The sequence below is a fragment of the Macrobrachium rosenbergii genome, chromosome 15, assembly GCF_040412425.1.
Source record: "Macrobrachium rosenbergii isolate ZJJX-2024 chromosome 15, ASM4041242v1, whole genome shotgun sequence".
NCBI classification, from domain to species: Eukaryota; Metazoa; Arthropoda; class Malacostraca; order Decapoda; family Palaemonidae; genus Macrobrachium; species Macrobrachium rosenbergii.
Window position 1 is genome coordinate 49,855,027 of NC_089755.1, and position 21,716 is coordinate 49,876,742.

The 21,716-nt window shown below is 38.8% G+C and overlaps 1 protein-coding gene across 2 annotated transcripts; it reads right to left on the reverse strand.

Annotated features, from left to right (window-relative positions):
- Positions 1 to 2,757: 2,757 nt before the first annotated feature.
- LOC136846673 (interferon-induced very large GTPase 1-like) lies at positions 2,758 to 19,184 on the reverse strand. 2 transcript variants are annotated; one of them, XM_067117683.1, is made up of 3 exons: positions 18,992 to 19,184; positions 11,247 to 11,809; positions 2,758 to 10,487 (listed from the first exon to the last, which is right to left on the reverse strand). In XM_067117683.1, exons 2-3 carry the CDS (start codon positions 11,698 to 11,700, stop codon positions 4,969 to 4,971), a joined length of 5,973 nt encoding a protein of 1,990 aa, XP_066973784.1. In that variant the 5' UTR covers positions 11,701 to 11,809; positions 18,992 to 19,184; the 3' UTR covers positions 2,758 to 4,968. The 2 variants fall into 2 exon arrangements, with proteins under 2 accessions (XP_066973784.1, XP_066973783.1); XM_067117682.1 differs by lacking the exon at positions 18,992 to 19,184 and adding an exon at positions 14,372 to 14,421.
- Positions 19,185 to 21,716: the final 2,532 nt, after the last annotated feature.

Genomic DNA, 21,716 nt, shown 5'->3' on the forward strand with positions numbered 1-21,716 from the left:
CAACAGACTCGACCCAGACAACAAATAAAAATCCATACCATTCATCTCTAAATACTGACTTTAGTAATCACCCCTCCCCTATCATTCCATCCATCACAATCAACACCCAACAAATGCACAAAACACATACAGACACAAGAATTAGGACTGGACAAGGAATATGGCTTTGGATCACCACGAACTAGCATACTAGCTACCTGTGCCTACTACTCAATTCTTCTTTTTTCCATCTGTTGGCCTCTCCCACTAGCCAACACTCACTGCTATCGTACTTTTATCCTCATCTGATGGGTACCTTAGGGTTCAAAGAGGTTGCAACCTTGCCTGTTAAACCTTTTCATTTCAAAATTTCACCCCCACCAAAATCACTTTCATGTATCATAATAAAGTTTTCATTAACCTACCCATCTCACAGACTCATCATCAACATATAGTTACGGGCTGCTCTAGAAGCAAGAGCCCGTGTTGGCACAAGGCCAGCTAAATCTAAAACAACAACAACATGTACATTGTTTACGGGCTGCCCTAGAAGCAAGAGCCCGTGCTGGCACAAGGCCAGCTAAATCGAAAACAACAACAACTGTACAATGAGTGTACATTGATCTCAGTAAGGTACTACCAATAAACCTGTGAAGGTATATAATTATATATATATATATATATATATATATATATATATATATATATATATATGTGTATATATATACACATATATATATATATATATATATATATATATATATATATATATATATATACTGTATGTATATATATACACATGCATATCTATATATAAATATATATTTATATAGATATAATAAATGTATATATACATATATACTGTATATATATATATGTGTGTGTGTGTTTGTTTGTGTATCGCACTATACTACAGCATGCTGCTCATAATCCCACCGACTGCATGTGTCTTTCCATTCTCATTCTTCAACCTCTTTGCTGCTTTGCTATGTTTTTAGTTCCTCATTGGACGGGTTGGTATCGTTCTCGGCTATCACTCTGCCGGGCCCGCGTTTGAATCTCCGACCGGCCGATGAAGAATTCGAGAAATCTGTTTCTGGTGATAGCAATTCATTTCTCGTTCTAATGTGGTTCGGATTCCACAATAAGCTGTAGGTTCCGTTGCTAGGTAACCAGTTGGTTCTTAGCCACGTAAAATAAATCTAATCCTTCGGGCCAGCCCTAGGAGAGCTGTTAATCAGCTCAGTGGTCTGGTTAAACTAAGGCATACTTACCTCTGCTATAACATCGACATTCACTTCCGCAAGTATTCGAAGTCTTACTCTCACCTTTTCCACTCTCGATCACTTTCTCTGTCTCTTGTCCCAGCTGGGGGTAGTGCCGTCTGGGCACCTCACGTGGTGTACTGTAGGAATTACTTAAGGTTCTTTGCAGTGTCCCTTCGGCCCGTAGCTGCAACTTCCTTCATTCCTTTTACCGTACCTTCGCTCATATTCTTTCTTCCATCTGACTTATAACCCTCCCTAACAATTGTTTTATAGTGCAACCGCGAGGTTTTCCTCCTGTTATGCCTTACGAACCTCCTTACCGTTAATTTCCCTTTCAGCGCTGAATGACCTCAGAGGTCTCAACGCTTGGACATTGGCCTAAATTCTAAATTCTATTCTGTCTCTCATCTATCCAGCACATTCAACAAGTATTCAGAAATACTCACTCCATCAGCCTAAAGCTGCATCCACTTCAGAGAGCATCTCTCGTTCCATCAATTATTACGAAATCCATTTTTTCATTATCCTTTATCCCTGCATTTACTGCCCTGGATAGCAACTTTTTATTCTGCCCTAAATCCATGTTCAGCTTTTCTCTCTGTTTATGATTTGCCTGCGTTTTCTCACGCTTGGCTCCTCTATCCTTCCTTCCGTGCGCCTGCGCGTGATATTCTCTTCCCGTTTTGAAACTTCAAGTCAAATAATCTTTTTTTCATCCACTGAATCTCGCACTTCCTCATCCACCACTTACTGTTTTCATTCCTTTGTCGAACGATTTTACCCGCAAACACTCCCTGCTGTCCCCATGACCCCATCATGGGATTATGCAAATTCTTTATTTACTCTTTCCACCTCCATGTCTTTAGTCTTGTCCCACAGTTCATTCATTTTCTAGTTATTTCCTCGTGTTATATATATATATATATATATATATATATATATATATATATATATATATATATATATATATATATATATATACAGTATGTATATATATAATATATAATTAACTTTTGATTCATTCATAAAATGATCAGGTGTTCCACCAGCCACTTCTCACTGTTTCGTCCTTCAGCCTTCAATTCTATCAACTCTGTACTGGCACAAAATCTAGCAAACTCTATTCTTCCCAATTTTCTCTTTCCTAATTCTACTTATAAGTTAGTGTTCTTTGAAAACTGCACACATATACAGCTCTCGTGTCTCTTTCCTACCACAGTTCCACGACTTTCCATTATTAATAAAATTGCAAGAACTCTTTGTATGCAAAAACAAGTATATGAGTATATATATATACACATATATATATGTATATATTATGTAAATATACATATATACATATCCATAAGTAACTGTTCAAAACTTAGGTCGATATTTAGTTCCTCGAGTGAATATGCATGCCTAGGCTCCTTGGAAAAGTATTTGGAAAGAAGTGCACTTAACGATTTTACAGGGAAAATATAACGGCAAACTTTGTAAGTATTTTCACTGAGGAAAAACAAACTCGCAGACGATTCAGGTTTTTATTCACACGAAAGAACATAAGGATTTTCCTGGATTGTGACCCCCAAGGGTTTTTAACCCGGTATGTATCCACCTTCTCGGCATGTTTAGTACAAGCCCATTGGGGATGATTACAGTCCGATAGTCCGAAGGTCCGATAGTCGTAGGTCTAAGCCGGCATTCCGAGGCAAGCGCCCCCCACCCCCGCCTGATTAATCCCCCCGCCTCCATGGCTAATACGGCAAAATTGTAACCAGTAAACATCCCTAGGGTACGTTATGTTGGTATCTTTATGGGTGTTTACTGGTTACAATTTTGCCGTATTAGCTATGGAGGGGTGGGGGGCTGATTACAGTCCATCGGACTATCGGGCCTTCTGACTTTCGGACTATCGGGCCTGCTGACTTTCGGACTATCGGACCTTCGGACTATCGGGCCTTCGGACTATAGGGCGGTCACCTTGGGGATGACCGTAAAAACATAAACAAAAGACTGTAAGTATCATAAAGAAAATGACCCCCAAGCAATATTAGTCCTAGATAACGACCCCCGAAAACCCCTGGCGGTTCAATGTCTAGGAAAGATCCAAATGGGATGGGTATATAATGTACAAATTGGCCTTAAGATTAAAAATCATTTGTGACAAGAGATTAGCACACACCATCAAGATCGGATTTCGTTATGTTCCGATTGTTATCGAAGCACATACAGAGAAAACTTACTCGGTCAGATAACAATTATAATATCGATAATGAGAGAAACAACCTTTTGCACTGAAAATGTTCGTGATCCCACCAACTACTGGTTTATTTGAATGTAGCTATTTGGGCATTCCAGCCTCTACAATTTCTTGAAAAATACCAGAACTTACTGTGGGTAGAAAGGAAATGTCAGGCTGATCCCCCTTCTTGGGGGGGAAACAGTAAATTGCATCGACGGCATTCGACAATTTGGTTGATCACTCGTAAATAACTGGTACACAGGATTGGATTTTCAGAGGACGTCAGTGATAAAGAACACTCTTAAATACAATCTGGACCACGTTCCTCATTTCACATTTCATGTAGAAATGGTACAGGCTAATCAATGATTCATGGAATATGGAAAACATTCAAGATTTAAAGTAGTTGACCCTCATTAACTAGATGAGACAGGGAGGGCCAGTCAGGGAACGAAATGAGAGCAAAAAAAAAACAGAGTAGATTGAAAAACAGAGGGTGACAGATATATTTGATCTTTTTTTTTTTACGAGCATTTAAAGTCATGTAAGTTGACGGTATGCAAATCAAATTCAAGTCTTCAATACTTAACCAGTGTAATACTCGTACTGCTCTCACGCAAGTCTCCGGAATCCAACAACGTGTTTGAATATCTCGTCAGTGAATCAAAAGTTACTCTGAGAATAAGATATGCAAAAATGGCCGACATTCCTTGCCATTTTCATAGGGAAGGACAAGCTGATTTCTCATGCCTCTTGTTCATAATCTTCAATGCCTCTTGTTCACAATGTTCAATGTTAAAAGGCAAGTGTCGACTCAGTGGCTTTGTATGAATCAACAATTGGGTTTTGGTTCCACATTTACCCTAATCGCACTATAATTTTGAAGAAAAGGGCAAAAGCATAAAAGAGTATTCTACATAAGCTGAACATCTGCACGAGGAACAGATGTAGTGAATTACGACACATGAGAGAACTGTGACATAACGCCTGGAGGGCAGGAAACTCAAGGACGGGGAATACACTGACTACTTACTCTCGGGTGGGGCTTAGTAAAGGCCACTAGCGGTCTTCAGAGGATTCTAAGGGAATATGGGCTTCAGCCCTACAAATTCCCATTTTCAGGGCGCTTCACAAACTTGAACATTCGTGGAAATAACTGAGACACTGTAAGAAAGTGTACGTTTTCCCCTCAGTTCTGTGGTGTTAACAGCTTGTTATTGGAAAACTTCCTGATTATGTCTTTTCCGCACCCACTTCATCCCAGGAAAACTTAATAGATGTAGAAGACGAATATAAAGTTCGAGAACTTCCAGGGACTGAGTCAGTCTCCAATGATAATCACTGTCAATATCAAATTTAAAGTGTATTCCAGCTGCAATCTTGATGCGTCAGCATTATCCAGCAGATGCGCAATAAGAAAATAGCTTGCATCACAATGTTATGCCCAAAGAAATGTATTGCCTAAAAGTACAGCTACGGCATGATTTTGTCCACCCTTCACAACCCAAGAGAATTCATTGCATCTTCTTTGGTAATGTATGTCCATGAGGATGGAATGTCAGGCCGTTTTGCTTTAAACGCTTCAGCTAACTGGGCTTCATATTTCACCAAGAACCATTTCCAGTAGGGTGTTGCTTCAACCGACACATCGCCATGGATATCCCAGTCAGGATAAATTTCCTTGTAAGTTTTAAAAGGATGGTAGTTCTCGCAGTTTGTTTGCCTACAACGAAATCTAGCGTTGCTAGTAACCAATACTGTACAGTTTTCTGTTACAAGTTTTTCAGAAGCTCTCCACCTGTAACTTCCGCATGCCTCTGGGTAGTGCTCCACTGCAACATGATTTACTCCTGCTTCAGTGTGAGCAGATGTGTTAAGAGAACAGGGAGCAGAGCAGAAAGGACATTTTTCCGTGCACCCTTTACATTCAGCAGCTATCAATTTATACACGTTGTCTTCCTGGGTAACCATGTGGTCAGTTGGTGTGTGTTTTTCAAATGTTTTTCTCATTCTCTTCCGGTGTTCAAGTACCTGCTTTCTGAAATACCCAGTAAAAGTTTCAAATGAAGCAATTTCATACCCTTCTGATAGAACCAGCAAATCTTCTAGGGGTAATGCTAATTTATCCTTTAATCTATAATGTAAATCCTCAATCCATACTGTAAGGGAATTTTCCTCATTCCCTGGAACTTGTCCCATAATTTCACAAACATTTGATGTGATGCTTTCTATCTTCTGAAAAGCAATCTTGGCGTATCTGTTTGGACTAGCATTGTGCTTGGTGAACAAATATCCGTCAATGTAATAACATAACCATCTCTGTAAACAGGCATCTAGGTCAGTAAGATAAAGATAAAACTCCGAGAACTCATCTACTTCTAAAAGCTTACGTAAGACTGATTTCAGAAAAGCTGGTTTAAGTTGTAATTGCCTTACATTATTCCTAACGTCTTCAGCTAGTGTTCGGGCCATGTCCATGTTAACGGCATTTTCTATTGCTTTTGCTACACGTTCAGACAATATGTTGGCCAGTGCTTGTTCACCTGCGAACTTGAAATAGAAACTCTTGAACCTTTCGAAACATGGGCCATAATTGTCTCTCTCGTATACGAATCTTTGGTCCCTATCTTCTACATACCTCTTTTGTTTCTCACAAAACTTTGGAAGACAAAGCTGGCACAAATAAACAACAAGTTCAATCCTGAAAGTTTTTGTGAAACTGACGTCATCACACTTGATTTCCATAGAATCCACCTTGTGTATGATTTCTTCAATATAATGTTCACTGAAACACTGAGCTTTGTCGGTATTTGACTGAATATCATCAGATAAGTTACCTATAAGCTGATGAATACGTTGCTCGACACTGCTGGACTTTACCATCTTCATTTGAGTATGTGCTTTAATATCAAAACTGAAATTTCTAGAGGTCCTTTGTTGTACGAGATCTGGTTCAATTTTACTCATTACTTCTTTGAAGTGACGTGAAAACTTTTTACGCAGAGCTTCATCAAAAGCAGGGTGAATACCATATGCAACCACTTCATGAACTTTCCTTCCGCCAGACTCCAATTTAGATATTTTGGAGTATGGATGGGAAGCATACTGACATGAGAAGATTACTAAGCATATTTCTAACTCATTTACATTGGTAAAGTTCAAGACTGATTTCAGTTTTTTTACTGTCTCACTAACTCTGCTCATTACCTTTTGCGCACATTGTCCTTTCTTTGCTTGCATATCTTTTTCACTCACTATTTCCCCTACATTTTCCAATAACTCATTTACATACTTCAGAGCAATGTCTTCCTTATTAGTCAGTAAGAGAGGTATGCTGCTCCAAGTTCTAAATTTCTTGTCAGTGACATAATTTCTAATAGCTTTTATACAGTTGTCACGAACAGTTTCCATACATCTCTTTTCCTTGACCTTTTCCAGCAAAGGCAAATCCTGACGGAAATGTCCATCAAGAATGTCATAAGTTTTCTGTACAACATCCAGGTCCTCCTTTTCTTTTTGAGGTATCATTTTCATCCATTTATTCCATTTTTTCTTGAACCTACGTTCCAGCTGTTCTTTAGTCAAATTCCTCTTGCCCTCTTGCTGTCTTAGTTCCTCTGCCAGCTGCTGTGCTTCAGTCATTATTCTAGTTATATAGGTTTTCATATCTTTCTTTTGCTCAACTTGGATTTTCCTCTTTTCTATTTCACATTTGACATTGACAATTACGTTATCTGTGATGTTGCCATAACTAGATTTTAACTTTAACATTGAGTTTATTCTCCATTGTTCCAAAAAGGATCTATCCTCATGAGTGATGAAGTAATTGTCAAGTCTCTTTACTGCCTCCTGATATACTTTGTCCAGATTCTGTCTGCACTCTGACGCCAAATCTAGACTCAATTTCTCCAGTTCATTTTCTTTATTAGAAATTAAATTTCTCTTGCTATTGAACCACTCCATAGCTGATGACTTCATGGACCACAGAATATCAGAAAATTCTCTTTCTAATGATTTGTAAGCATCCATTTCAAGGCTATTTTTAAAATTAAAAACAAAATTTTGATCCAGAATACCATTCCAAAGATCTTTCAGTCTAGCACAAAATTTATCAGCTGTCAGGTGATAGGATCTGCTCTGCAGTACGTCTGTCATTAATTTTTGCTTCACATTATTTATGTTCTCACTGTAGCCAGGGTTGACAGGTGCCATTGGTGGGTCTCCTTTCCATAAGTCCGATATGTACCAGATATCTTTATTTATGTCAAAGTTGATGAGTTGCCTGAATCTGGTGTAGTGGGGACTGTCTTCTTGCTTTCCTGCAGCCTTTGTTACCTTGTCAAGTGTTTCTATGAACCTCTGTTGGCCAGTTCTTAATTTCTGGGAAGCGTCTTGAGCAGAAACATTTTGATGAATAAAAATGCAAGATGGCTGCAGTTCAAGGTTCTTGTTCACTAAACTCATTTTCAGCAGAGCGTGAACTACTATCTGAAGAACATCCTCCATTTCAGAAACATTTTCTCCTTTAACATTGACAATTGTCATATCTGCTAAACCAATAACCAGGGTGGCAACTTCATTATCATGTTGAAGTTTGGCTTTGCCTAGTTCAGCTGCTCTTAAACCTTCCGTATCTACAACCAGTATATAATCATATTTAGTACCAGAATACTCTGTGCAAACTGGCAAAAGCTGTGCAAACACACCTCGCGTACACCTGCCAGCTGCCACAGCAAACTGAAGGCCGAACATGGTGTTGAGCAAGGTAGACTTTCCAGAGCTCTGGATTCCTAAAACTGAAAGTACAAAGATTTTCTTATCACCAATCCTTTCTGTGAGCTGGCTGAGAACAGCTTGTACCCACTTCATTGGTATATGTGCAGCATCTCCGTCCATTATTTCCAGAGGGTAACCTAAAAGCATCAGCTCTGCCATAATACTTGGGAGACATTGCATTCGTTCTCGAGTTTTTGCAGATGCTTCATTTCCCATGGACTGAACAGATTCATAGGCCTGTGCAATTTCTCTCATGAAATGTTCTAACCCAAAAGAAGCTTCAGCTAGTTCTTTTTCACATTGATCCAACTCGACTTGTAAGGCTGCCCGTTTTGTCGCATCTTCGCACTCACGAATTTGATTCCATTTTTGGCTACATTCCTTTTGTAGACTCGGTAGTGTTTGTCTTGAGAATTCATCCAGATAAAGTTTCAACCATTTCAGAAAGTACAGGATCTCTTCACTGACTGGATCTGTAAGGTTATCTAAAAATGCATCACAGAACATGTTTGGTTTTTTAATTAGTTGCAATTGTCTTTGTCTGAGTTTTCTCATCTCATTAGCAATTTTGTCCATATAAGAATCCATACTGTCGTTTCCTCTGTTCTTTCGTCTGTGTTTTTCTTTATTCAATTCAGCCCATTCCTGCCAGGGTTGGCATTGCAATGGTAAATTCTTTGCTTTAAGGTTATCCATGCCATTTCTACAAATGGCTTTAATGACCTGTGATGAAACCTTTTGGCTTTTACTACATTCTGAAGAGCTTTCATCAACAACAATCTTCAAGCTGTCAGCCACCTCTTTACACTCTTTAATAGTTCTCTTCATAGTAGTTTCAGCCAGACATCTATTGATTAGGGAAGTAGTTTGTCTTTTTAAATGCTTAATGTTTAATTCTCCTCTGGCGTCGAAGTCAGGAATGGTAAAATGTTGTATGCCCTTACATTTCATTTTTTCAGCAAGCTTTGTTATTCTCTCTTTACCCTGTCCATCAACTTTAGTTTTTGGCTGTTTCATCAGCATGAGGATCAATTTTGTTTCATGCGATAATTTTGACATCAAACTGTCCATGTTGTCGGAATTTCCTATGCCGTCAATATCAATCATCACCAAGACGACACTAGAAATTTTGCACAAAAACTCCATGCTCTTGGCTGTCTTAGCTGAATTCTCATCACCACGAAGGTTCATGAAAACTACATTATCAGTTAGATCAGTATTCTTCAGTTGCTGTGGGGGAAAGTACCATGCAATTTCTAACGCCCCTTCTGAGAGAATCCTTGTGTTCATTCCATTTTGGCAGTCTCGATGAAAGAAAGTAGGGTGACTTTGATCATTTAATATTTCATTAAGGAATTTTGACTTGGATCGTGGAATCTCTCCTACCCTTAGACATGACACAATCGGGATTGGATGCTTGACAACTGACGTTTCACAAAGGTCTCCACTTGGAAGCCTAAATTCTGCAACAGTGCTTCTTAAAGCCCAAAGAAGAAACAAAGGGTCTTCTTTCAAGACTGAAGGTATAACCAAAGGGATGCTTAATTTGCACATAAATAGCTTTTCACATATAATTTGCCTTAAGAAGTTCGACGAACACAAGATGACTGCAATAAGAACATCCATGGGGTGTGGCACTGAGGAAAGAACATTTGGTGAAGTATTATCTGTTATTAAAGAAAATATTTCCTCCATATCATCAATGAAGTCCTTACCACGTTCTTGTACAGTTTGGTCAGTTGAAATACTGTTTTCGATAGCAGGCGAAATAATGTCGTCTCTCCCCCTCCAATCTAGCATCATGATCTTAGACAGAACATGCCACGGTATGTCACTCATACAACTGATCTTGTGAGAGGACTGCCTCATCGCTTCCTGCAGGGCAATTTTTCTTTCTTTCAAATATTTTGTCAGTCCAAGTTTAATGAACAATTCCTCTTGCCTTTCTGTAGCAAGTTCTTGGTGCACTTCATACGTGACCCGAAGACTTTTACAGTCTGTATCTTCCACACTCACTTCCATTTCATTGCCATTTTTCTCCACCATCTTTTGAATGTCGGCAGTCTGTTGTACTTTAGCTGATGTTCCATTGTTAACTGCATTTCCTTTGTATTTCCCGTGTCTCCTGTTTTTCCTTGCTTTGCATTGACCGCTGTTTTTATCAAGCAGTTCTTTACGATTTTGCCCTGTGTTCCCCAGAGGCTCTGGGTTACCAGTACCATTGGCTGGTGGTAAATCACCTGCAAAAAATAAAATTATAAGTTGCATATAACTGTCAATGATACAAATTTATGTCTGGGATCGTATTGCATACACTGGCGTGAAGTTAATTTGTGTTAGATTATGGAATTGAGTGCATTTCTGTTCTGTCCCACACTGAAAATTCTCTTAAAATATGAGATCACAAAAGAAATGGGAATGATAAACTGTATTAGTTTCGTCTCAAACTCATTTAAAAACTTTGAAAACTTTTATGATGAAGGAGGACGTTGTTACCAGTTCAGAAACCAGAGCAAAATGGGTAAAAAAAAATTAATTAACAGATTTACTCTGCTGTTAACAAGCCACAAGACGGAAGACATTTATTCTTAGCTCTCATCGTTGCTTTTCTTAATTTGCAAATAAGTTACCGACGTGTGTTTATGACGTTTTACTGCAGTGTGGATGCATTGCTCTGTAAGGAAACCTTATACCGTTCAGATCTACACATTTCAGTCGTGAGGCAGTATTACAGCAGATTAACTGGATAATAGTAGAATTAGGTAAGAGTAGAAGGAAAACTTGACTGGGAAGTCTTCTTCACTACTTTTGTCTCTTGTTACTTCCCTTTTAAGTTTTAACTTTCAAAACAAAATCTGCGTAATGCACAAGAAGACTGATATACTGAGGTGGATGTCAGAGTTTGCAGCAGGTGTTGGAAACAAATCTTATACTACAGTACTGGTGTACATTTTATAGTCTGCCATGGCTTTTCCATAGTACCACAAGTCTCTACATACCTTGTTGCCCATCTAAAGATGTGCAATGTTCTTTGTCATCTTGACGACTGCTGTCCTGTGCATCTCTTGGCACTACAAGGCTATCTTCTCGCACAGCAAGTTCTTTGATGGCAGCTAATAATTCTTCTTCCGACTTCTCGGTAAGTGTCCCACCTTCACAGCTTGCTAAGTTTCTGAGTAGCGGTTCATCGCAACATTCCAGAAGGTGCAGCACTCTTTCCTGGCCAGTGATTTTTGTGGCTTCTACATATTTAGACCACTTTGATTTGAAGTCAGACCAGTCTTCACTTGCCCCAGTTGCCGATATAAAGGGTCTCCTCACTTCTGTGGCAAGAGGAATTGTCCTTGCAGCGTGTACAGTCCCATGAGTTGTGAGGAGTGCAGCTACGATCACAGCGTCAAGGTCATCAGTGACGTAGTCACAGCCAGGAACAGGACACTTCACAATAGGCATACTGTCTCTTCAAGGAATTTTGACTCTCCTCTGGTTATTCAGTTCATTGCTGTGGTCAAATTTCAAACCAATGGAATTAACTTTTGTGCTGAGCAATGACAAGACATCCCTGAAAAAAAAAAAAGTTTATATGAACTACAAGAGATGACTTAAATTGTGGTAACAGGGTTATTAAAGGTGTAATTTCCACTGGGCTGTATGCTGGTCTTAAAATTCTGATTGCATACTGCGGCATTGTCTTACATAGACTCCAATATAGTGCTGTACATTTATTATACTGAAAATATATGCAGCCTTAAAGTTTGAACGTTTCTTACTATGTTCTATATGCAAAAAAAAAAAATTTAAATAATCATTGTGGCCGCATAAGTATAACCTCATTAGTGTTTAGAGATAATTAAACACTCACTCATTCTCATGCCTTAGAGATAATTAAACACTCACTCATTCTCATGCCTTTATATATATAGATAGATCTGTGTACATACATACATACATACATACATACGTATAGACAAGCAATACGTGAACATATTCTTGTCCTCAGAGATTTACAAGAGTTAGTAAAGTGTTCACATTATTTCGGCCCCTCACTGAAAAGAAAATTTCATTGAAATTGTTCCCTCAGGTGATGGCAGATGGGAAATGTGAATTCTCAGAAATGAAAATAATGAACAAAGACAAAAGGCACGCAAAATATAAAGCCCGAGAGTAAAAAAAGCCAACGTAACAGCTGTCTCGATTCTAAAACTGCATAAATTACTAGGAGGGAAACTGGTCTTGGCTCTAACAATGCATATTGATAAAATTATTAAGCCCTTATGGCAACTTTCCAACATTTCTATAGTAAAATATTCACAATATATTGCGCAGAAAAGCCAGAGAAGTGGAATTCATTGCTGTTCAGGGAGAAGGTCTAGAAAAGAGGCAAGGTAGATATATGGTACCAAGACTTCATGATGCTCAGATGATTTCAGAAGTTTCCTGATGGTGTGAAATTTGTTCCTCACCTACATCTTACATCGTTCCTAATTTTCATTTTGCTACAGCCGTAGCCAAGGAATTACAGCTACGGCCGATCCTGGAGAGAAACTCCTTGATTTATGTCTCCACTCATCAATGCTTGACACCGGGTTAGGCTTTTCTCTAGACGCAGACGGAAATAGTTCGAATCGTTTTCATTGAAATTATGCAAGCTTCCCTAAATCTCCTTGTGTTTCATCAACCCCAGGGTCGGCAGGGGGTTACGTTCCCCTTTGCGAATCACTGGACCGGGTCGCTAGTCTATTGTGTTAGAATTTTAAATTCATCATGAATATTGTGTGATTTATTTTCTTAACACAGGAAGAGTAGAACGAAAAATATTACTGGCCCAGTGACCCCGTCAGCTGTGACGCTGAATAATTCAAGGTCAATCAGTTAAGCTATTGTTTTCCCGCGTTTATTCATGACAATTCATGAACATTCCTTTATAAAACCATCTATAGAACGCTCAATTTGGCTTAGATAATAAAAAAGTGGGAAAAATTGTGCTGCTATTTGATATAGGTTTTTATTTCCAAAACGTTTTCATCATCCTTTTTTTATGTTTCTGTTTCTTCCTTTCAGCTGCGTTTATCTTGAATGACTGAAGCGACTCCGTCTTCGCCTTAATGGAACTGAGATCTATAGTATCTCGACTGTGTTTTATTCATTTGATAACCGGATCCTGCAACGTCATAAATTTCTTTCAGTGAAACTGCCATCTCTATCACCTATCATACCTTTTATTCAGTATTCATAATCTGTTTGTCTCTCCAGCTCCTATAAAAATAGAACCATTATCGTTCGTCTACCAGTATTTAGATAACGCTTTATCAGTCACCCTCTTCACTCCGGTGAAGAAACTTATCTGATAACCACAGCCCACCATTTTGCGATAACAGACACCGGTCGCCAACATGACTCCGTGACTCCATTATTAGTGAAGTGGGTCAGAGGAATATATTCATTTTTACTTTTGTTTCTACCAAAAATGAGCTTAACAAACATCTGGAATAGGTCACAGTGCCAGGAACTTGCATAGCAAATAAAAAGAATGATAATGTCTGTATTAGAAAAAAAATAGAGGGAGTATGAATAAATATATTATAATCTACGTTAAACAACCAAAAGATTTGAGTATCTACTGTAAATCGATGCAACAATAAGCAAGACCAAGTCAGCAAAAAAATATTACTCAAGTGTCAAGTCAAAGCAAGGTCCAGAGTTTCTCTGGACTTTGGAGCAAAGCTTTAAACATGTTTTTAGATTCTTGATTGGGGAATTATATAATCATAATGTATATTATCATGTTGTAAAGCAATTATTTATTTTGTTTTGTCTGCTTCAGTTGACAGTGATCATTGCTTGATGCTACTTAAATAAAGAGACTAAGGAAATGGACCACATTTCTATTTATTGATTATGAGAAATGATAGAGTACACGAGTCGCCAACCTCGCCCCCCAAAACACTGGAAAGATCTTTCGCAAATCCACCCCATGGTCATAAGTCCAGTTCGTATCCGTATAGCACAGACAAACTCGAGAGACCTATAGTTCTTGGGCGGACCAGTCAACACTTTGCATTCACAGATGAACGCTGCGCCTATTGAAAAATCAGTCAAAAGCAGAGAGAATACTTATGCTTACCTGAAGTACCAACGATAAGTTACTCAGAACGCCAGCAAGTAACTGAGGTCGAGTCAAGCAGGCTGTTTGTTTATATAAGTTATAAGGGGGGAAGGTGGGTGAGGGAGCGGGGAAAAGGCAGGGGCGGTTTCTTCGGTTCGTCCGATACGTGTGTAGGACTAGCTACCTTTCAGGCCTTTGTTTTTTTTTTTATAATTTTTTTAAACTCATTGCTTCAGTTCTCCGTTTGCTTTTGTTGTTTGAGCTCAGGAAAAAAAATGATCTCATACGCTAAATAAAATTGTTGTGTCTAATTCGTCTTGTTAAAAATTTCAATGAACACCCACCGGAATAAAAAAAGAAAAGCATATGCATATATATGCACATACATACACGTCTGTAAATATGCATTGGACAGCTCTGCCACTATGTTTGTGGAAGAATTATGATTGCGAGAATGAGACTAGGCACAGGAGGCTTGGTAGGAAGAGAGCAGTGTGGATCAATTAGTAAAAGCCGGAGGAACTATGGATGGTGTAGAGCAGCGGTTCTCATCCTTTTCATTACCACGTCCCCTCTAAGAGTTGGTCCGTCCCTTCACGCCCTCCTTGCACTAGGAGGAAAATTCCCTCCCAGATTTAAAGGAAAATGGGAAACAAAAAGAGAAAGGGGAGGGCCGTTTGTATTCTTTTGGTAATGAATTATTGAAATACTTGACACTGTTTCTTAGCGACTCTTGTTGAGAGAATAACGAATATAATTAGAGAATTTTCTATTTTTCTCTAGGGCTCGCGGCCCCCGCCTCTGGAAATTGCTGACGCCCCCCCAGGTTGAGAACCACTGGTATGTATTTGTAAGATCAAACAAAGATGCATCTGGTGAACAAGATAAGGTATATTTGATCACAAAAGTAAACTACAAATTTGCAATTCAACGATACGTCTATACCATTTTAAAATTCAGTATTTTTACAGATATTACTTTTATTATTTTTATGTCTTATTGGACTACTGTTATCTATATTCACGCATCATAAGAATTTAAGTAAAGACTGGCTGATATACCATACTGTTCATTAACACTTTGATTTAAATAAACAATTTCTGAAGAAATACTGAATTCTAGTAAGGTTTTGCAATGTCGTTTGACACATTTGTAGTTTGTTTTTGTGATAAATGAAATCCATCCTGTTCACCAGGTACATTCTTATTTCATCCTGTTCAACAGGCGCATCACTGTCTTATTCTATTTACCATGTGCATCATTATTTATTCCTGTTCACCAGGTGCATCCTTGTTTTATCCTTTTCCCCAGGTGAATCATTAACTTATCCTTTTCACCAGGTGCAACGTAATTTAATCACGTTCATTAGGTGCATCCTTGCTTTATCCTGTTCATCAGGTGCAACATTATTTAATCTTGTTCACCAGGTGCATCTTTTTTTTTAATTATCCATTTCATCAAGTGCAACATTACCCTGGGTTCTGCACAGAAGAACCGATCCTGCAATTGAAACCAGTTCAGAAATTTTCTATATGAATGTCGACTATATCTAATCTCTGTCTGAATGACAGAGATTAGATATAGTCTGTCATCTGTTGCAGTTCTGTTAACACATGAAGGAAACCAGTAGGGGTCTTTATCTCGCATAATGAGCATACACGTCAAAGTCATTATGATGTCGCTACTCATACATTAGTTATACCCATGATTTCTGAATTCAAATATCTCTGCAAGTGTGGGTTGACATGATTATAGTTGGAGCACGGTGTTGGTGCATGCTGTTGCCTTCTTATCACACACAGCTTATCTGTGTGATAAATACGACAACAATGTCTTTTTGTTCTCTCGTCGGCATCCGCTGCCTCTGTATTCCCCTCTCTGTTCTGTATTTGTATTCAGTCCTTATATTCCTGATATTCTCTCCTCCTCATCAAAGCCCATTCTCAAGGATTCTGTAGTTAAAAAGGAGACAGAAAAAGTGCATGAAGTATTCCAATCATATATCATTGACTTCACCTGTGTTCTTGTTTTTGAGACGTTCAAAATCCTCAGCGTCACTGGAAGTGACAGAAATAGTCTCCCTCTTTGTGAAAAGGGGCATTCGAGTTTGAAAGCAAAGCTGTAGCATAAGTAGGATGATAGCTGATCTTTATATTTAAACGTTTTACCAACGTCATTCGAAACCTCGGATGTCAGAGCCCAAGGAAGTATCAGTAAGAAACTGACAACATTGCACTGACTGCCTTAAGAGACACCAGAAATTATGCTTAGCAACGGAACAGTAGAATTAAAAAAAAAAAAAAAACTTAGTCATTTGTAAGTCATTGTTTAATTATTTTATAAAACTTAATTTAGCCACTTGGGGGCGGAAGGGACAGGTCAGCCCAATTCAGTGCGGTCCCAATCCCGAATAAATAGGGAGCTGGTTGCAGCAAGGAGGGGCACCTATCCTAAACATCTGCCAATACAAATTATGAAATGAGTCGTTCAAGACAGAAACAAAAGGAGGGGGCTCACTAATAACAGCGACTCCCACTAGGGATTCAGCTGAGAAGAACAAAAAGATCGTTATTGAAAACAATCTCTTGGGGCACTTGCACTATTTTTTCCCCTCCTCTACATGAATGCTTACAGGAACCTTGTCCTTTATAGTAGTGTTATTGGTAAATTTTTAGTCATATTTTCATTTATATTAATATTCTTTAATTTAGGTTGGGTTAATACTAAAGGACTTTATAATTCGGCTCTTTTTTAATTCTCAGAAAATAAGTAAAAGAAAGGATTACACAAATTATGTTTTTGTACTGCTCCTACTCTCTGCACACACACACACACACACACACACACACACACACACACACACATATATATATATATATATATATATATATATATATATATATATATATATATATATATATATATATATATACATTATACATACACACATGTATAAATGGATAGGCAGAGGAACAGATAGATAAATATATAGATAGACATAGCTTTTCCTGTCTTCAGTGCTGAAAGATAAATATAAACTCCTACCATGTTGTTCTATTTATTTATTCTTACGCCGACAGCTGTTTCAGCCAGTAACCCATGGCCATCTGTAGGGTTACACTAGATCTACAATGGCATTATACTCCAATATACAGAAAAGTGCAGCCAAAAGATATATTGATACCCAGCATCCAAAATGAAAATTTACCACAAAATTAACAGTTCATAAAAATGATGAGTAACCTATTTTACAGGCCAGATATTCCTTCTCCATGAAATCCTCCATCTCCAGAGACAGTCCCAATGGCCTTGCAGTCATTTTGTCTAATGCAATTCATATCAAGAGACTTTCACGCCTACTCTTATTTTAAATTTGCAAACCACTCATGCTCCAGAAGGAACGAGAGGCTTTCGCGTCGCCTCCGAATTCGAATTTGTAAACTGCGCCAGTCAGGTACCTTGCATTCCCTAAAGGCAATGGTGTTTCTCGTCAGAATGTGGCCGTCAGGTTTTGGCCAGCTAGACTTTCAGCATTATTTTGATGCAGCTGTGGTCTCCTTCTCACTGACATGAAATAGTTTCTTCTCATCCATTTCAGGAGAGAGAGAGAGAGAGAGAGAGAGAGAGAGAGAGAGAGAGAGAGAGAGAGAGAGAGAGAGAGAGAGAGAGAGAGAGAGAGAGAGAGAGGTTTGGCGAAAAGACGGTATTAGCTCCGCGCCTGTTTTTACCTTGGAAACTGGATTTTTCTACAGTTTTAGGGCTGCTAATAATGGAGGTGAGTTTGTTTATTGTCGGCCAACTGTTATTTGCCCCCTAACTCTACTGGTAAAGGGGGACTGTGGGAAATCGGGGTTTTGGGTATGGGAGAACATAGAAATGGTGTGGACATGTTTACGTTGTGGAAGCGTTCGCTAACTTTCCTGGAGGAGGCAAACGCCAGGGAGCCATCCGTCGGTGGGAGGGAGCGGCTGAAAGGGAGGGAGAAAGTTCCTCACGTGCCCCACCAGCGGGGGATAGCGAGGAATGGCGCAAGTGGGGCGTGGGAGGTGGCCTGCGCAACCGCAGATAGCGTTAGGAACAAGAATGGGTAGCGAGGAAACGGGGAATAGGTAATTCTTTACGAAAGGTCCGCATCAATATTTGCTGTTTGACCTTACTAAAATAATACAAAACCCCTTAACATGTACAGTAACTTAACACAACCACCTAACCTAACCTAGGGCGCCGTGCCCCTACCTAGGCCTAGCGAGGGGGGCTTCGCCCCTCTGCGACCCCCCTTAACGGCACAACCCAACACATCAAACAAACCCCAAATATTGATGCGGACCTTTTGTAAAGAATTACGGGGGAATACAGCCCGGTAACGGGCAGGTACAAAGAACATGTGACCAACAAAAATAAAACACCACCTCCCTCACCAGCAGCCCTAAAAGTGTACAAAAAAAAAAAAAAAAGTTTTCAAGGTAAAAACTTTCAAGGTAAAAACAGGCACGGGGATGTACTAAGCTCGGGTTTCATAAAATAATTTTACCTTCAAGGTAAAAACAGGCACGGAGATGTACTAAGCTCGGGTTTCATAAAATAATCTGGAAAAAACATAATCCGGTACACTAAGAAATAGAGCCCCAATAAACTTACCTTAGGGACTCCCAGCCTGGCTAAAATCCGGTTAGCTGAATTAACTCCTCGTAATTGCTGTAACAACATACGTTAATTTTCCGGTAGTTGACGTACGAGTTTACGCAGGAAACGGCCAAAGATGATATTACAGGATTTAGGGTACGTCCAGCAAGGAACCAGCCGGTGTACTGATTTGAAACGACTTAAACTCAGTGTTGCCAACTTGATTTGACAGTAAAGCGCTAAAAGTGGATCGCAGAGGCACCAAAAAGGCGCTAGACTTTCTAATTAATGCACTAAAAAAAGCGCCAAATAAAAAGTAAAAAGTAATTATTAAAGCTTATGCTGCACTTACGTGGCTCTGCTAAATTTAGAAGTCTTCTAACATTCCAATAAAGTCCTCATCTGCATCTTCATTTTCATAAGCTTCGAGACTTAAAATTTTCTTGACATCACTTGGAAGTTCACATTGATAGTAACATTGCCCGCGCCTCTTCAATCCATATTTAATGGCAAGAATACTATTTAATGTAGAAATCCTCTTTCCTTACAAAGCGCTAAAGAAAAAAAAAGGCGCCAGCGACAAACGAAAACTTTTGGGCGCCGAAATAATTGAAAGCGCGCCAAATCTAGCGCGAAAAGCTCTAAATTGGCAACACTGACGACTTTACTTATGAGTTATGAATCGTTCCAACGCAAACGGGCGGGTGCAATAGTTGGAAGGACTTGTGAGGGACGCGTATGAATACCCGCCACACCCCCTCCAACGACGGGAGAGAATTCTCAATTCCTCCTGAAACCCCTTTCGCCGTGTTTAGTACTGGCACCTGGGGTTCAAATGTATTTCGCCGTGTTTAGTACTGGCACCGGGGGGTTTAAATGTATTTTGACGTAAATTGAAGCTTTAGGAGAACCGGAAACGAACATTATTCCCCCGGTCCTCTTTTCCTCAGTGAGGAGTCGGACTGTGTACCAAAAGCTCCCCTATAGATATATTGCGCATGCGTGGGAGCATTCGAAATAGCAGTAGTAGTGGAAGTTTTTGTTTATGTAACGGCTACCATTGTCGTCTTGTTGTTTCTGTTTGTTTGGATTTTTTTTTTATCTCTGTAGTGCCGTAAACAGTAAATTTTGGGTGTTATCTCATTACCCGTGGTCTACCCCACCCATAACCCCGCTTTCCCTAGGGGTCGCCCAAATTGTAGGGTAGTAACACCCCACCCATAACCCAGCATTCCCATCGGGTCCCCTACCTTGTTGGATGAAGTTCTGTGGTAATTTACAGATTAATTGCAAACGTGCGACAAAAATTGAAGGTAAATCCATGATTAACAACCAAAAAACTGTAGAAAAGGTTAAGTTAGAAGGAAATCGCCGCCGCGGAACTACTACTTAGATCTCCCGAAAAAAAATAGCTGAATTCTGGTTAAAAATATGACAAAAACACATGTACGCAATATGTATTTCTTCTCCCAAGCGACTGGAGTGTATCATTTAAAAGTTTTCTTCCGTTCCTAAAACTCATAGAAAACGAGTTTCCAATGGTAAATAATGGTAGACTTATATATATAACTTAAGTCATGCTGCACCTACTGTACTCTGCCAATCTTTTACTCCACATACTTCTGTAAAGGGGATGCTACTGTTTGACTGAAAAAATAATATCTAAAATTCGGATGAAAAGAGGAAACTGAACTTTCCGACTTCTACCAAGAGTGCAAACAAACATGATTTCATTATTATTATTATTATTATTATTATTATTATTATTATTATTATTATTATTATTATTATTATTATTATTATTATTATTATTAATCTAAATTTTCTTCTGACGATACAATTAATAAAAAATGATTTCAATTGCAATTTTATGATTCAAATTTTCAGTTTTACGGCAAAATTAAATTCCATAGTACACCGACCCTTTCCAAAACGCGTAAAAACACGAGTGGTGCACATGCACGAGGGTTTATGCTCAAGTAACGCAAAAGGCTGTAAAATTGCTAACCAACGCTTAATGGTTGTTTCAGATTAGAACATATAGTATACATTATATATATATATATATATATATATATATATATATATATATATATATATATACACACACATACACACACACATATATCCTGTTACAATCCTTTTCTTTAAACTGGATTTACCTCTCGTCTGGTCGGCCAGAAGTTATCCTCTCACGGGGAGATCCTTAAGTAATTACGAGCTTTACAGACTTAATCGTCCATTATTCGCTTGATAATCTCTTCTATCGTTCCGATCAATTCATTAAGTCGAACAGTTAAGTTCAAAAACGCTGGGGTTTGTCATCGTACTGCTGGCAAGGGCGCCAGCAACTTCATCCGAATTATCAATACCTTTACAAACTTTCGACCGATTTTAACTGTCTGACGTTGGAAGTAATGGGTTCCAGTGAGACCCGAGAAGTCAGTAGAGTGAAACAGAGACCCTCTCTATCTTGGCAGAGCGACTGGTATTAAAGTATGGAAATAAATTTGATATATATATATTTTTCATAGTTTTAAGGACCAACAACCTTTATGTCCTTATGTCGTTTTATCAGTTTTTCCCAGGGTATCAGTTGTCTTGTCATGTCAGGGTCCTTTGCATTATTCTCAAGATCAGAGGAATGAGAGAGAGAGAGAGAGAGAGAGAGAGGATGGGATTTTATTAGCTAATTTTCATTTTCCGTTTCTTCAGTTTCAGTATTCCTTAATGCTCCGCC